The 17,862-nt window shown below is 41.2% G+C and overlaps 2 protein-coding genes across 2 annotated transcripts; both read right to left on the reverse strand.

Annotated features, from left to right (window-relative positions):
* Positions 1-684: 684 nt before the first annotated feature.
* On the reverse strand, positions 685-2,793 carry LOC110758991 (L-ascorbate oxidase homolog). Its single transcript, XM_021960982.2, has 3 exons — positions 2,469-2,793; positions 1,235-2,344; positions 685-1,146 (listed from the first exon to the last, which is right to left on the reverse strand). Exons 1-3 carry the CDS (start codon positions 2,714-2,716, stop codon positions 840-842), a joined length of 1,665 nt encoding a protein of 554 aa, XP_021816674.1. The 5' UTR covers positions 2,717-2,793; the 3' UTR covers positions 685-839.
* Positions 2,794-5,703: 2,910 nt separating this feature from the next.
* Positions 5,704-7,961, reverse strand: LOC110758992 (L-ascorbate oxidase homolog). Its single transcript, XM_021960983.2, has 3 exons — positions 7,636-7,961; positions 6,437-7,546; positions 5,704-6,357 (listed from the first exon to the last, which is right to left on the reverse strand). The coding sequence occupies exons 1-3, from the start codon at positions 7,881-7,883 to the stop codon at positions 6,057-6,059; spliced, it is 1,659 nt and encodes a 552-aa protein (XP_021816675.2). The 5' UTR covers positions 7,884-7,961; the 3' UTR covers positions 5,704-6,056.
* Positions 7,962-17,862: the final 9,901 nt, after the last annotated feature.

Consider the following 17,862-nt stretch of genomic DNA (forward strand, 5'->3'; position numbering starts at 1 on the left):
CTCGTCACAGTCTATCTGGGTGAGTGGGAGTAAGCATCACAAACAATATTGGGTTCATCTGCGCATGCATGGACACCACACCATCTTCTCTGATAGGACTGATATGTTGATCTAGCTGTTTGTTAGGAATGAAAATGTGGGTTTAAACTTCAAAGTTCCCTTCTGCCAAAAAAAAAACACTTCAAATTTCCCTAGGAAGGGGAATGTTTTGAGATAGACCCCTACCTCAAACTCAAAGTGATCTGTCTCTCGGAGGGACCAAAAAAAATTACAAAAAAAGAAAGATAGACCCCTACCAAACTACTTTTTCAAAGAAAAGGCGTTAGTACGTACTGCACTGCACTGCACTGGACTGATGGAAAAAAACAAAAAACACTGGCTCTCATGGAGTCTAACCGGTAAGTCTTTAATTTGGTGCACTCACTCAGACGTAGAGACACGACAACACATACACATACACAGAGAAGAAAGACCAATGAGTGAAATCCATCGTGAGTGTGTTCTTGTAGTATCCATATACATATGGCTATATATAGGTTTTTCATGTTCACCTAACAATTTGGTACATTTACGTAGTTTGATATGTAATGCAGGACAATATTTGAAAAGGGAATATTATATACTCTTTGGTTCTTTAATTTTATATTTGTTTATTATTTGATTAAGAATAAATATATATAAATATATTAGAATTGAAAATTTATTGCATTTTGGAAAGGGTTGATACACATGCATGATCATCAGCCACTCCACTGCTTAATGACCATTCCTTTTTGTTGTACAGTACACTAGTACGAACTCCTATTTATGCATAGTACGTAGATTGATGAGATCAGAGTTTAGGCGCCGGCGTTGTATGGAGGGGGCTTAGGCAAATCCTTGACAACGCCGCAGACGAGGGTGTTGTCTGGCAGGTTGTACTCGTCCCTGAGGGAGCGTGCTGGAGAGAGAACACTCACGTAGAACTGTTGTCCAAGGTAGCGCCTCTCGGATTGTTCTGACCTCACATTCCACATTCCAGCATTGTCGAAGGTCAACATGATGGCAGCCCAGGATTTGGGGAACACCTGGATGGTATGTCTGCTCACACCGTCCAAAAGGTTGTAGTTGTTTCTCTTTTCTGGGGTCCACCTCCCGGGCTCAATGCTGCATGCATGCGGCGCAAATAGTCATTCATTATTTATTGAACTAATAATAATAATTTGAAAAAACATCCCAAATCTAAATTACTTACGCCACCGCAAAGAAGGAGTATCCATCCACATTCCACGACTGAATGCTCTTCTCGTGGTTCTCAAAGATGATCTCCACGAAGTTACGGAAGGTCTGGTTGACAACGTTGGGTGCCAAGGTGACCTTGTCTTCAACTGTGGCGGGGGGCTCATCCTGGATGGTGTCGTACTTGAAGACCTTGTCGGCAACTCCATAGTACTCAGCCAGCTTGAGTGGGGTTTCGGGGTCCACGTGGGAGACTCCGTTGATAGCATAGCGGAGCTTGCCATCGACCTTGGTGGCGGAGTTGACGATCTTCATGGTGCGGGTGATGTTGATCTTGCCGTAGTGGTAAGAGCCCTGAGGGTTAGGCCTGGCAGCACTGGCAGTGAGGTTCCAGCGGAAGGAACGGAACTGGTTGAGAGACCAGGCCCATCCTACAGGAGCCTCGGGGAGCTCGGGGGACGCTGGGCCATTACCATTTTCGTAGCGCATGATGCCTTTGCCGGTCAACACCTTCTTGGTGAATCGGGTGGAGGCCACCATGTAGTAGTCCTTGGGGTCTTTGTCGGCAGTCACAAGCACCGAGAAGCATTGTCCCACGTGCACATCAAGCGACTCGTAGGTGTTCTGCACGGTGTGGGAGCCCTCCATCTCAACAAGCTTCATTGGGTGGCCTTGGATCCTGAAGTTGAGGGAGTTCTTGAGCCCCACGTTGCAGATCCTGTACTTGTAGGTCTTGCCTGGCTTTACGGTGAAGAGGGGCTCGTCTTTGCCGTCTCCCTTTGCTGATTTGCCGTTGATGATGACACCGTCAGGCCTTCCCATGGAGCGACCGCTGTCCAAGTGTTTCTTGAGAGCGGTGTGGCCTTTTGCGTACCAGTCACCGATGAGGACAGTATAGTCATCCTCTGGATCAGCATATGGAACGGGGATCAGCAGACGACTGTTGATGCGGAGGCCACCGAAGCCACCGGATGCCCTGTGCATGGCAGTGATGGGATAGTAAAAGTAGCTCCCAATCTGGTCCTTGACCTGGAAGCGGTAGGTGTAGTTCTGACCAGGGGGGATGGGGCACATGGTTCCAAGGGTTCCATCTTGCCATGAGTTCTTCCTCTGCTGGACACCGCTCCTGCATGAATTAATTCCATTTTTATTGGAGAGGTGGTCAGCAAAGTAGTCAATAAATAAATGTGATACAAATAGTTTGATTATGGAATATGTAAATCAATGAACGCGTAAGTACATATACGTACCATGTGAAAAGGAGTGGTTCATCAAGGTTATTGAAGACGTTGAGCACGATGTTATTGTTGCTGGTGGAGTTGATGTTGGGTCCCGGAAACTGGCCATTGATGAGAATTCCTTGTTGGGGGACTCCGAGGGGAGAGATTGTTCCGAAGGTGACATTCCATGTGAAGTACAGGTAAGGGTCTTCACCCTGGACTACCGATATTAAGCCAGCCGAGAGGCAGAGCAACAGCATATACATCATGGAACTCATCTCTCTTATTTCACCACTATTCAACCCTTTCCTCAAGCAATTATTATTTATTCGAAGAAGGAGATACTTGGTTCTTCTTCTACGATCTTCATCCTTCCCAATCCTTCCCTTTTATACACCTCTTTCACAATTTCTCAACCATTCAAACTTTCCGGGATCGTCTCTCAGCTCACCCTTTTTTCTTGTCCCTTACTTTGCGCCCGCCCTTTCATTTTCTTTTCTTCTTTTGTCCCCTTTAGACTCTATCTCTCTCAAACGCATGCACCAACAACAACCAAGACTACGTCAGGAAATTCCACGAATCCCGGCTCAGGCTGGACCTGGGAATTTCTTCTGCACCTGAAAATATTATGCGGGGCGAAATTCTGCACCCTTGGATACGATTAGGCCATGAACCGGAGCCGTCCAAATGCAATATTATCACGTGCGAAAATAACAAATGGGGCCATCTTTAATTTAGTATGTCTTTACAAAAGATAAAGAATTAATGTTTGCTATTTCAGTTTCTTCTCAAGTTCAAAAATCGAAATTATCAGAAAAGTACCAAATATGAGCAACGCTGCTTTTATGTACTATCTTAACCACATTTGGTCATAATTATCTTTATGGAGAAAAATAAATTTTCATCTCATACGTACGTGTTGGATAATTACTGGGAGATTTTCATCTCCGTGTTGATAAAATAGATAAAATATATTGATGTAACATTAATATTAATTAAGTCCTAGAAAATAAGTAAATATAAAAAGAATGTCGGCAAGAATACTCATTAAAGAGAATATTAGACAAACTTATACAATATTAATGTTACAATTGCGATACAACATTTTGTCGTCAAATTATACAACATTGGTTATAACAAACTAACTCTTCCTTATCTAATGGTAAATATTGTTGATCCCACAAATTTTCCTTGCTTAAGAAAAATGTTAAAATAGGAAATACTTCATTAAATAAGGATAAATAATACATTCACAATATTTTTAAGATTACGCTCTTATTCCTGACTTTTAAGTGAAGTTTCGAATTTTTTCATCATCTCCGCTATATACTCTTATGGTGTTATAATAAAAAAAAAATTTAACAACAAAAAAAATTAAAACAAAAAAAAATGAACATGTTCTGCAATTACCCATGAAAATAGGAGTCAGCCCATCTTCAAAACTTTAAGGCCTTTTGGATTTATCTTATATATAAAATAAAAAACTTTAAAAATTAGTTTTTAAAATAAAAGAGTTAAAGAAGAACAAAAAGTCGCAATCGACACATGCTCACGTTCGTGTGTAAGTAAACGCACAGGAATCCATGAATAGAAGTCATTTTCCATTTCTTCTTATACCCAACGATTGTAGGAGCACTTCCACCAGTTTGCCCTTTGCCATGGCAAGGGGGGTTAGGGAAGTTACTATTCACTTGAATAGTGGCTGCTCTTGCAAAAAGCAACGTATGTTTCCACCCGTTGCCATGGCAAAGGGCAAATACTATTCATTTTTTTGTTTTTTTCACAAATTTTTTTACCTAAACAATTAATTTGGATAATATTTTCAGATAGAATTTTTGGGTAGAAAGTGAAAAAAAAAAAAGAAGGTTGAAAGTGAATAATAATTGAAGGAGAAGAAAATGTATGAGGATTTGGTGTTAAAAGTGAAGAGTATTGGTTGGTATTTATAGGAAAAAATTCATTAATTTTTGGGTATTTTTTTCATTATTTTATTGCAAAACAAAAAAAACAAATTGGAGGGCTGACGTCATCCCAAAACTCAGGCTGGCCCAAGGGCTTGTGGCCCCCACCTCTTGCCGAGACCAGCCTTTGCTGCTGGAAACCCTCTTTTGGCCCAAACCCCCCCTCAGCCTGAGCCCAGCCTTAGCTGCTGGAAGTGCTCTAAGTAAACGTGCAAAACTTGAGTGAAATTATTTCTAATTAAAGGAGGAAAACTGTAATTAAAAGTGTGTTTAATTAGTGTGGGAAAATATGATCGTTTTGGGCAATATAAATAGTTTTTATAATTTTTTTGAACATATAAAGCACCATTATCTTACGGATTATATGAGATCACGAGCCTTTGCATTTAGTGTTCATGCATTTAACCGCATTTCGCAATATATGAACCATTCTAATAATCTAACCATTTAAAATATGATCACATTAGCAAATCTTGAAAAATCTAATAACATTTTTAAAAAAACCTAAAAATTTTATTTAAAAAATTACAAAACCAGAAAGTCGACTCCCCCTCCCAACCCCTACCCACCCTAACCGCCATACCTCTCTCAAAACACTTGTTTCTTCCGATGTCCCAGTCGATGCAAGGACTGTGGGGATGAGATTTGGCATGTGGAAAACAACTCCCCTTTTCCCTTCCCCTTTACCACAACAAGCCCCACCAAATACGGCTAAACCACAATGACCCCCAAAAGCTATCTTCTTCTATTTAAGGGACGAAATCCACCAATCAATTGATGGCTCTGACTTAGGGAGAAGAAAGACCCACTATAAATGAATGGGAAGGAAGATTGGAGCAGCCTAATCTGAGCTCCTTTTGCCAAAGAAGTTGTAGTCCCTTCCCCCTATAGTGGTGGAAAGGGCGTGATTTTTTAGTTTTATTTATTTAATTTTTTAACAATAAAATAATTGTTAATTTAAAAACAATTTTCTGATTAAAATAAAAAAAAACCATATGTGTCATATCTTAAATGATTGGATTAATTTTAAATGCACGAATATTAAATGTAAAGGCTCGGGATCCAGTTATATGATGCTAAGTGACAGACATTTGTTTGTTTTGGTCGAATTCATGACAGACTAAATAGTAAATTTACCATGACTCTAGGTCTCTATATAGTAGGGAGTAAATAGTTAATTTACCACGTGTCTATTGGGCTCTATATAGCTAAAGAGTAAAGAAAAGAGATGAGACTTTGTAATTACATTATATAATATATATATGATGAGGAAAATCATAAATGGGCAAAATAAACTGGGAAAATATAATTAAGAAAGAGATTATAACATACAAATAAAATGGAAGTACAAAAATGTAATGGCATATTTGTTTCTCTTTTTTTTTCTCTGATAGGAAAATGTAATGGCATAATTCTAGAGGGTTGATGCACACATAATGAGGCAATCTTTTATGTTGTGCCAAACCCTTCTTATTCTTTACCATTCTTCTAACTCTCTTTGCTTATTGGCTGCGAAGAAATACGAAAAATCTTAATGATGATCTCTCTCTCTCTCACACTCGCTCACACGCGTACACTTTTCCGGATCGTCGCTGTCCCTCTCTATCTCTGTATCTGTCACGTAGTGTGAAGCGGCATGGCATGGCGGTGAAATATGTTACATGCTGTATGGTGTGGGCTTGGGCATGTCCTTAACGATGCCACAGACAAGGGCATTGTCTGGCATGTTGTACTCGTTTCTGAGGGAGCGTGCAATATTTTCAACGCCCACGTAAAACTGTTGTCCTAGGTAGCGCCTCTCCAGTTGTTCAGACCTTACGTTCCACATTCCGGCGTTGTCGAATGTCAACAGGATGGCAGCCCAGGATTTGGGGAACACTTGGACAGTGTACCTGCTCACAGCGTCAAGGAGATTGTAGTTGCTTCTCTTTTCTGGGGTCCACGTGCCGGGCTCCGAGCTGTAGAGGGAGAATGATTAATTTCCTTTAATTAACTTAATTAGATAGATAGATAAGTATAATAAATAGATGAACTTACGCGACGGAAAAAAAGGAGTATCCATCCAAATGCCAAGTCTGAAGGCTCTTCTCCGGGTTCTCAAAGATGATCTCAACGAAATCTTTCATGGTTATGTTGACAACATTGGGTACCATGGTGATCTTGTCTGCCGCTGTGGCTGGGGGAGTATCCTTCATGGTATCGAACTTGAAGACTTTGTCGTCAACTTTATAGTAGTCAGCCAGCTTGAGGGGAGTTTCAGCGTCCACGTGGGAGATTCCGTTGATGGCATAGCGAAGCTTGCCGTCCACCTTGCTGGCGGAGTTGACGAGCTTGATGGTGCGGGTAATGTTAATCTTACCATAGTGGTAGGAGCCCTGAGGATTAGGCCTGGCAGCACTGGCAGTGAGGTTCCAGCGGAAGGAGCGGAACTGGTTAAGAGACCAGGCCCATCCTACGGGGGCCTTGGGGAGTTCAGGCGCGGCAGGGCCCTTGCCATTTTCGTAGCGGATGATGCCTTTGCCTGTGAGCACGCTCTTGGTGAATCGGGTGGAAGCCACCATGTAGTAGTCCTTGGGGTCCTTGTCGGCAGTCACAAGCACGGAGAAACATTGCCCGAGATGGACATCAAGCGAGTCGTAGGTGTTTTGGACGGTGTGGGAGCCCTCCATTTCAACAAGCGTCATGGAGTGTCCTTGGATCCTGAAGTTAAGGGAGTTCTTGAGCCCCACGTTGCAGATCCTGTACTTGTAGGTCTTGCCGGGCTTCATGACGAAGAGGGGCTCGTCTTTGCCATCTCCCTTTGAAGATTTGCCGTTGATGAGGACCCCCTCTGGCCTGGCCATGGAACGACCGCTGTCCAATAATTTCTTTAGTTGGGTGTGGCTTTTGGTGTACCAGTCACCGATGAGGACAGTGTAGTCATCCTCTGGATCGGCATAAGGCACTGGAATGAGCAGGCGACTGTTCACGCGGAGGCCACCGAAGGCACCGCCTGCCTTATGCATGGCAGTTGTGGGATAGTACATGTAGCTCCCGATCTGGTCCTTCACTTGGAATTGGTAGGTGTAGTTCGTACCAGGGGGAATGGGGCACATGGTTCCAAGGGTTCCATCTTGCCATGAATTTTTCCTCTGCTGGATACCGTTCCTGCAATAATTAATCTCAATTAATTAAATAAAAATTTATTAAATAAATGATAGGATATATGTGAATCGAATTATTAGCTAGGTACGCACCATGTCACAAGGAATGGCTCGTCAAGGTTATTGAAGACGTTGAGCACGATGTTGTTGTTGGTGGTGGAGTTGATGTTGGGTCCAGGAAATTGGCCATTTATGAGAATGACTTGCTGGGGAACTCCCAGAGGAGAGAGGGTTCCATAGGTGACATTCCATGTGAAAAAAAGGTAAGGGTTCCCACAGTGGACAACCGAAATTGTCCCAACTGAGAGGCATAGCAGCAGCGTAAGCATCATCCCAGACATCGTTACCTCTCTATCTGTTTTTCGAATTCTCACGCAATACTCTATGTATCTATGTATCACTTAATTTGAAGAAGATGTTTGTCTTCTTTAATTTGGTGTCTCTAGTATCTCCGCCACCCTCTTTTATACATGCCATTGACAATTTCTCGACCACTCAAATCCCCCGCTATTGTCTGCAAGCTTAACCTTCTATCTTGCCCCTTGCAATGCGCCCTTCCTCTCATTTTTTCTCTTCCACATCCCTTCTGACCCTCTCTCCCTAAAATTTCGAAAGATCCCAACCATGCAAGTTAATTACAAGGATTGGACGGAAATGCAGACGTCTAAAATTTTAAGGGGTTTGCTGACCACTTTAACCTCACCACCCTTCCCAAAAGTTGACACATGTCCATGGAATTTAACTATAGTTAACTTTTTTTTAAATTTGTTTGATGACATTATTATGAGAGAGAAACAATGCTTTAATAATTTTTTTTTCCTGATTTACTCTTATTCTAGGCCAGCAAACTTTCCACTTTTCTTGATTAATTTAATTTAAAAAATAAATCAAAACAATAGAAAGTGAAAAGGCATGGAGAGAGAGAGAGCATACGTATATCCCAGAAAAAGAAAAAGAAAAACAGAAGTCCCTTCAATTGAGAATTTATAGTTACTTGATTATCCACAATTTGGGTGCTCATATTTGAAGACTTAACAGCTCCAAGAGTGTACTGCTCGAAAGTAAGCGGTTGCTCTGCATTAAAAAGGAAGTGGTCATTATTTAGCTTTCTGAGTATCAAGGCCAAATTCGAATATAACAATTCATGAACTCATGCTTACCATTTTGTCTTTTCTTTTCTTGTTGGATCAGTTTTTGTTTTTGTTTTTATACATAAAGCATGGTTTATTAAGTTTCAAAGCAAAACTACAACAAGTCTTCCAACATGACAACGGATATGATCTGAGGGGGGTCCCAAAACTACTCCAAAGCTTGAGTTACAGAGAGAGCAGACGGGGCCAATCTATGGTTTCCTTCCTTTTTTTTTTTTTTTTTTTCGGGTGAAGTGGTGTTTTTTTCTTCTTCCATAAGTGGTGTTTAGTTTTTGGGTCAAAGTGTCGCTTGAACCAAGCCAATTATTTTTTGAGTAATGAAGACTCTTGAACACCATGCCTATTATCCAAAAAACACACAAGACTGGAGTTCAACAAGATAAAAGTTGGCAGTCTTGGTGGATAGATGAGCAAGCCCATCTTCGTCGTTCAGGGATGACTTCTAGGGTGTTTGAATTTCTCCTTTCCGTTCGGTTTTTCCTATATCAGTATGGTCTGGTCTACCACCTTGACATCACCCAAAATAGCAGGAATTTTCTGGTTTATTTGCTTTCATGGATAGTGATCAACAGTTGACAATTATCTATTTAACATTATTCGGATTTTTTACTTGTTAAACCATTATTTGGTGACATTTGATGACTAACCAAAAATGGTATTCAAGGGAAAAATAATATACTTTCCGAAGCTGGAAATCGTGGGCATGGTAAGCCTAAAACACTATGCCCCCATTTTTTATTTCTCCTTTGTCGGTTGGCTGAAGGGATTGGGCTGTTGGGTCTTTTAAAAAGAGCGGTGATTTCTCCACTCCAATTTTGTCCACTTACACTCCATTTTATAACTAAAAAAGGAGTGTAAGTGGTCAAAATTGAAGTGGGGAAATTATTACCCTAAAAAGAGTGGAAATCTTCAATTTTAGTTTTTATCATTTTTAAGAATTATGTCCTTAGAATTCATTTTATAAAAGGATAAATTTGTTTTTAAAATTTTGAAGATAAGGTGGGTGGGCAAATAGGACAGTTGAGTGAAAATAGCAGTAGACTTATGAAATTATAAGAACTAAGGGGGGTGTATCCAATTCTAACTTTTAATGATTTTTAATGAATTTAAGAGTATGAAGGTATTCAATTGTGACTTTTAAATAGTTTTTAAAAGTTTAGTGGTATTCAATTGTGATTTTTAAAGAGTATTTAAAAGTTTTGTGGTATCCAAAAAATTAATGACTTTTGAAAACTTTGTTAAATAAACAACTTTTCAATACTTTTAATGCTAATTTTTATTACCAAAAGTCTTGCTAATATACACCAAACTTTATGAGTAAACTATTGAAAAGCTAAAAAGAGAAAAAAGAAAAAGAAAAAGGTCTCCAATTCTTTCTTCCCTTTATTATATCAAGCAGCAAGTAGAGAGATCTTTTCTCTTCATGGTTAGGGCTCCACTTTGGTATCTCATCTTATCATCCACTTCCTTCAGGTCAATAAAAAATCTTGAATGTTTTTCTTCTTTTCTCATCCACACGTTTTACTTTCCTTCTATTGATGAATATTTCTTCTATTCTTTTCCTCATTCTTGCATCCCAAAGCTTATCAATATTTCATCACAAAGTTATGTTTTCATACAAATATTTTATTACATTTATTTTCTCATATGCTTTGTTTGCATACAATATTTTATTATATTATTTTTGCCCCCAAACCCATTAGTTCATTATGTAGGTACTGTTTCTTCACCCGATAATTCTATACCCATGGTTTATTTCACCGTCATTAAAAAATGGATCATGGCTGAACGCCAATTATTTCCTTATATGGTACATTTGTACTTTGTCATTTTTACAGTTGTACTTTATCATTTTCTAATGTTAAGGAAAAATATTCTTTGCTTTTACACAATTATATCCAATTGTTTTTTTTTTCTACAATTTTTGTTTCATTTCATGTATGCCGACTAGTTAATTCAACATATACAAAACATAAATATGAGAAGCAATTTCGTATGTGGTTATACTACTTTATGATACATATTAAAAGATAAATACTATTTATAAAATAAATATAAAAATAAGTATATAAACTCTATAAAACTCTATGACAAAAGTATATGAAAGTTTGTCACTTAACTTTATAAAGTATGTAAAAGTCATTAAGAAACTGTCAACTTTAGGAAAGTCGCATACTTAAAATAAGTATTTCAAAGCTAGAATTGGATATGAGGAAAAAAAAAAACTCTAGCCGCACTCTAGATAGTCTAGATAGTCTCCTTCTCCCATCTTTTCCTTTCCTCTTATCCCCTCTTCTCCTTCCCTTCCCCTCCCCAGATAGTCTAGATCTGTCTGGAAGCTTAAAAATGGAGATAGAGGAGGTGCGAAATCTGGGGGAGTGGAAATTATGGCAAAAACATGTAATTGTTTAAAAACATATGATGGTAGTATATGGATTATGAAAGTTTCATTAAAAGCTCCGCATGCTTAAAAAAGAAGCAGATTTTAAAAGCAGCTCGCCACCCGCTTCTCAAATCTGTTAACACTGACTTGTGATTTTGAAAAAAAGAGGCTTTCACTTGTTTTACCAAACACCTAAAATTAGAAAATTTTAAAAATAAGTTGCTTTTTTTAAAAGCACAAAAACCCCAAACTAAGCTTTAAACAACATCCAAAGCCTTACCAAGAACCCAGCAGCATCAATAGCCAGCCCATCTGCAAGTTGTTGGAAGTATCAAACTCAAGCCATTCCCAAATGTTCCATAATATACTGCCATAATCATCCATTTCTTAAGCGAATCACTCTCTCTTGCTAAACTTATGGATTCTTAACTCCCACACCACAAGCCTCTCATGCGCCAAGCCTAATATCTTGACACATCAAAGTAAACTCTCATGCCAAGCCTATCTCTGTACAACCAAAACACATCATCCTTAGCTCTCTCCAGAGATGCCATTCGCAATACGACGTTATTTTACAAGACCACCCAGCAGTGCGGTATACCATCCAGCAGCGCTGTACACCATCAGCAACGCCGTATACCACTCAACAACGTCGTAAACCATCCAGCAACGCCGTACACCATCGCCGCCGTACATCTACACTTGAAGCCAACCAAAACAAGCAGCTACTGAAAGTATAACAAAGTATTCCCCTAGGACTTGCTTTTCCTTCGGGATGCTTTGAGCCTAGTTCTCGCTACCTCAGAAACGGGGACTTAAAGGCTTCATTCAAGACTAGCAACCATCCGACCTAGCTAAGCCTTCCGACAGAAAAAGATCCCAACAAAGTTCTTGGGTTGGAAAGATACTAATGGAAAAGAGTAATGGAAATGATCTTTTGTGTAGTTGAGTCTTGTTGAGGCCTAAAAAATCCAGGGTTTGGCCCAAATAAATTCCCCGCCCAGTGTGATACCTTACTGAGAAGAAACTCGGTGTGGGCATGCGAAAGTTCGTCATACACGCTCGCATGAGTCATGATCCACGTGACATGCCAAATAAATATGTAATCCGTCACGTTGAGAGTTGAAACGAGCCTATAAAATGCACTGGCTCTATGAATCCATGCTAATTTTCCCATCAAGCGTCATAGCCTTCGAGCACGAGCATGTCAATTGACATGTCATGCTAAGTGGAAAACCATTATTTTGCACTTAGCCACACTACAAGCTTAAGTGGGCCCAAGCCACGCAAATGCCCGGGGCTTGCTGAGTGGGTTGTGATATGGATAGTTACGAGCATTCACGAGGATCATTGATGGGCCAAGAAATGGAAGTTTTGGGCTGCTTGGGAGCCCCAAAACTCGAGCCCATTTCTTGAGCCCAAATATGTGGGTAAGCATAAAAGAGAAAAAAAGGTAGCCTATTACCTTAGAAAATTGGCCCATCACCTTAGTAAAAATAGTCCATCACTTTAGGAAGTTGGCCCATTCCCTTAGTAGACTAACCCATCACCTTAGGAAAGTCCAAATGACCAAAAAAAATTCTGAAAGTGCTGGAGACAAAACCACGAAAAAAGCCAAGGGTTACTCATGTATGCAGGCTGCTGGGAGTCTCCAGCACATGGCCAAGAAACAAACCCAAGGTAGACCATTCAAAGAACCAAAGGATATTAGTGCGCGCAACACCCTTCAAACCAACGCTGTTACCCATTTCTTTCTCATACCAGCTCTTACCATGAATAATGGAGGAAAGAATGAGAGATGATAACCAAAAATAGGAGATTGCCACTAGAACAGCTGCGGGAAGGTTCTAGAGCCTCCAAAAATCTTGTCTTTGAGTGCTTGGACTAAGGAAAATTTCATAAAATAGGGATGAATCAAAGGAAGAGAAGAGAAATGGAGGCAGAGACTTGGTAGATTAGGGAGGAACCCATTAGACTTATATATATATAGGTAGAATAGGTGGAAAACTTGGACTTTGGAAAACTTGACTTTGTGGGCTTATGTGTTTAATGGCTTGAAGACTTTGAAGACTTGGAAGAAGAAAGAACTAGTTAGTTACGGAGGATGATAAAGAGGATGACTAAATAATTGACTTGGAAGATGACTTGAGCAACTAAAAAATAAAAAATAAAGAAATAATGAATAAAATAGCTTAATGAATGGATGCAAATTGAAACTAATAAATTAATCATAAACTCAAAAGAAAATTAATCGTAGGTGAATAAATTATACAAATAAAAAATTATGAGAGCACTAAATTTAATTAAAATGAGAATACAAATTAATGAAAATAATTGAATTAGCATAAATTAAAATTTGAAGGACTATAAAGATAAACACAGAAAATAATATTAATTGAAAATATTATTAACTGTGGAAGCTTTGAAAACAAAGTAAGAACTTACAGAAATCTTAGTTCAGTGAAAGCAAGCAATGTCACGCAGGATACTCACACTCCACTCTCACTCACAACTATTGTAGTTGCCTCAGGTCTACAAACTCTGAGAGAACTTTGAAAACTGAAAGAAACTTACAATGCTTATTGGACAAAGCTTGAGGAAACTGAGAATGAAAACTCCTAACTTATAGCCTTGGCTTTCAAGAGAGGACAAAATAACTTTTGACTTTAACTTAAGTGAAAAACATTTAACTTAAACTTTGTCGGACAACTTTGACTGGAAGGAAAGGAAATGCATCTGCTTTCACGTGGGTGAAAGGACTTTAACATCTGCTTTCACATGGGTGAAAGGACTTTAACATCTGCTTTCGGCTACTTTGAATTGAAGGGCATGGGCATCTTTGAAAAACCTTTAACTTGTCAGGGCATCTTTTGCTTGGAGGGCTTCAATCTTCAGAGAGATCATAAGGATCTTGACTATCAAGCACATAATCGGACCATCTAGGCTTAGGCTTCTGACTAAATTGTTGACTGGGCATCTGGCTTGAAGAAGATTCAGACTTTGGACTGGCATCGTCTTCATCTTCATCCTTCATTTGAGAAACTTGAGCAAGGAGTTGCTCTGCTAATTCTGTTAATTCTTTCTTAGATTTCCCTTTGAGGGAGGCACTTGAACTGCTTGGAGAGGCTTCTTTGGCTTGAGCGACTGGCATCTGGATAGGTGGATAACTTGCATGGACTTCATTAATCATATTATTTAAAATGACTTTGTCCCACCATTTGACTACACAATGGCGGATTAAATGCTTAGAATCCCAATTGGCTTGATAACTCCATTTTAGAATCCATGGAATCTTGTATTTAGCAAAGAAATGAAGAAGCATGGGAAAGAATTTTTCTTGCTTAGTTAATTGGTGCTTTTGACTAAAATAATTAAATGTGGGTCGTAGGCCTTCTGGAATGATTTCCCAACAGGGTCCATTGATGTTCCACCATTGGAGAAACCAGCATGGAAAATAGGGCTTGAACTTGGCATCAAAATTCATGAACCATGAATGACTGAAATCTTTGTGCTGATGGAATAAAACTGTATAAAAGGCATCAATGTAGTCTCCGTAATTATAAGTAAGGCCTGATTGAAGTGGCAACTGGTCATAGGCATTTTTGCTCCAATGTTTTGGCTTAATGATTTGACGTATGTAAAAGGAATGAAAAATTGTGGCATCTGTTTGCTTATCTTTGATGGGTTTAATATCTGCTGACTGAGTTTCATAAAGTATATCCCTATAAAATCTTAAAGTCTTTGAAGGATGACTTTGAAAATAATGAAGATTAGGAGGGAAAAACTTCTTGGCTATTTTGATTGGGTCATTCAAATTTTCTAAATAAGGTTCAATAGAAAAAAGATTACTATTACTTTTAGGAAAATATTTGGACCTTTGAACTGGGCTTTGAGGACTTTGACTCTGGGAAGGCATAGGAGGATGAACAATAAAAGGGTCATATTGAGAAGTTAATACTGCTTGATAATTAGGGGGTAGAGAAGACTGGCTTAAAGGATTAAATCTATTATTGACTGGAATTGGCATATAACTTGGAAAAGGCACGAGTTGGGCATTGGCTTCTGGTTTGGGCATCAGGGTTGCTGGCAGGACTCTGGGTTGACTCTGGCCTGGGCTTGGTTGGCTTGATTGACTGTATTGCAGTATTTGCTTGTCTTTCTTTTCTTTTTCTTTACTTGACATGGCTCTGGCTTTTTATCCTGTAAAAACTCTCTTGTAAGAAAATCTGGAATACTGTTTTCACTATGTTGGTACTAAAACTGGATGGGTAGTAATTAGACCAACTTAAAGATGAGGTGGATGTTGAAGGTGAGGACCCTCAGTATGTAAGAGCATTCGATAAATAAATGGACATGCATACAAAAGACAAATGTACGTGGTTCACCCGAATAATGGGCTACGTCCACAGAGAAGTATGTTCTCATTATGATAATGTGTGTGTATATTGTACATAGGGTTAGACCCGAGAGGAAGAGGAAGAATACCGAAGGCCGAAGGCTGAGGGCAGATGCCGGAGGCTGAAGGCAGATGCCGAAGGCTGATGGCCGAAGGCAGATGATCTGGCTGATGGCCGATGATTCGTGGGCTTGTAAATGGGCTCATGGGTAAGCCCATGAGGCCCTAGTAGCCGGCCCAACCTCTTTCTTCCTCTCTCTCTTTTGAATGAGAGGGGTCTTCTTTTATAGGGAAGGGAGAGTCCTCTTCTCTTGTGTTTTGTCGATGTGGGACTCCCTTCCCTTTGCTTGGATTAGCTTGGAAATGCTTGGCCAGATATTGTACAAACAGGAGTCCCCCAAGTTCCCGATTAAGGAGGTACTTCTTGATTTGGGGACTTGTAGTCATCAATGTACTGGCCAAGTAATGCTTCTGCTCATTCTTCAGCGGGCCGATGGCTGATGACCGATAGCTGATGGCCGATGGCCGAAGGCTGATGGCCGATGTTGGATTGCGCCGTAAGGGAGAAGTGTCTCTTGGAAGGTGCCGTTCGGCATGGCTTTGAGCAAAGGCGCTGGAGAAGTGTCTCCTGGAAGGTGTCGTTCGGCATGGCTTTGAGCAAAGGCGCTGGAGAAGTGTCTCCTAGAAGGTGCCGTTCGGCATGGCTTTGAGAATAGGCCGAAGGCTGATGGCCGATGCTGAAGGCCGAAGGCTGATGGCTGAAGGCCGATAGCTGATGGCCGATGCCGAAGGCCGAAGGCTGATGGAAGATGGCTGATGGCTGATGCCGAAGGCCGAAGGCTGATGGCTGATGCCGAATCATTGAGGGGATGTGAAGACATCGCACGCGCTGAATGATGAAAGGGTGCCGAAGGCCGAAGGCAGATGCCGAATCATTGGGGGGATGTGAAGACATCGCACGCGCCGAATGATGCAAGGGTGCCGAAGGCCGAAGGCAGATGCCGAATCATTGGGGGGATGTGAAAACATCGCACGCGCCGAATGATGCAAGGGTGCCGAACGCATGGCAGATGCCGAATCATTGGGGGGATGTGAAGACATTGCACGCGCCGAATGATGCAATGGTGCCGAAGGCAGATGCCGAATCATTGGGGGGATGTGAAGACATCGCACGCGCCGAATGATGCAAGGGTGCCGAAGGCCGAAGGCAGATGCCGAATCATTGGGGGGATGTGAAGACATCGCACGCGCCGAATGATGAAAGGGTGCCGAAGGCCGAAGGCAGATGCTGAATCATTGGGGGGATGTGAAGACATCGCACGCGCCGAATGATGCAAGGGTGCCGAAGGCCGAAGGCAGATGCCGAATCATTGGGGGATGTGAAAACATCGCACGCGCCGAATGATGCAAGGGTGCCGAAGGCATGGCAGATGCCGAATCATAGGGGGGGTGTGAAGACATCGCACGCGCCGAATGATGCAAGGGTGCCGAAGGCATGGCAGATGCCGAATCATTGGGGGGATGTGAAGACATCGCACGCGCCGAATGATGCAAGGGTGCCGAAGGCATGGCAGATGCCGAATCATTAGGGGGATGTGAAGACATCGCACGCGCTGAATGATGCAAAGGTGCCGAAGGCCGAAGGCAGATGCCGAATCACTGGGGGGATGTGAAGACATCGCACGCGCCGAATGATGCAAGGGTGTCGAAGGCCGAAGGCAGATGCCGAATCATTGGGGGGATGTGAAGACATCGCACGCGCCGAATGATGCAAGGGTGCCGAAGGCCGAAGGCTCAAAAGGGTGCCAAGAGCACTCGTGATGGAGAACGACATAGCGTTTTGTGTCGTTTCCCACAGACGGCGCCAATCTGTTGGTACTAAAACTGGATGGGTAGTAATTAGACCAACTTAAAGATGAGATGGATGTTGAAGGTGAGGACCCTCAGTATGTAAGAGCATTCGATAAATAAATGGACATGCATACAGAAGACAAATGTACGTGGTTCACCCGAATAATTGGCTACGTCCACAGAGAAGTATGTTCTCATTATGATAATGTGTGTATACATTGTACATAGGGTTAGACCCGAGGGGAAGAGGAAGAATACCGAAGGCCGAAGGCAGATGCCGAAGGCTGAAGGCAGATGCCGAAGGCTGATGGCCGAAGGCAGATGATCTGGCTGATGGCCGATGATTCGTGGGCTTGTAAATGGGCTCATGGGTAAGCCCATGAGGCCCTAGTAGCCTGCCCAACCTCTTTCTTCCTCTCTCTCTTTTGAAGGAGAGGGGTCTTCTTTTATAGGGAAGGGAGAGTCCCCTTCTCTTGTGTTTTGTCGATGTGGGACTCCCTTCCCTTTGCTTGGATTAGCTTGGAAATGCTTTGCCAGAT

The sequence above is a fragment of the Prunus avium genome, chromosome 6 (genome assembly GCF_965620075.1).
Source record: "Prunus avium chromosome 6, drPruAviu1.hap1.1, whole genome shotgun sequence".
Classification (NCBI taxonomy): Eukaryota; Viridiplantae; Streptophyta; class Magnoliopsida; order Rosales; family Rosaceae; genus Prunus; species Prunus avium.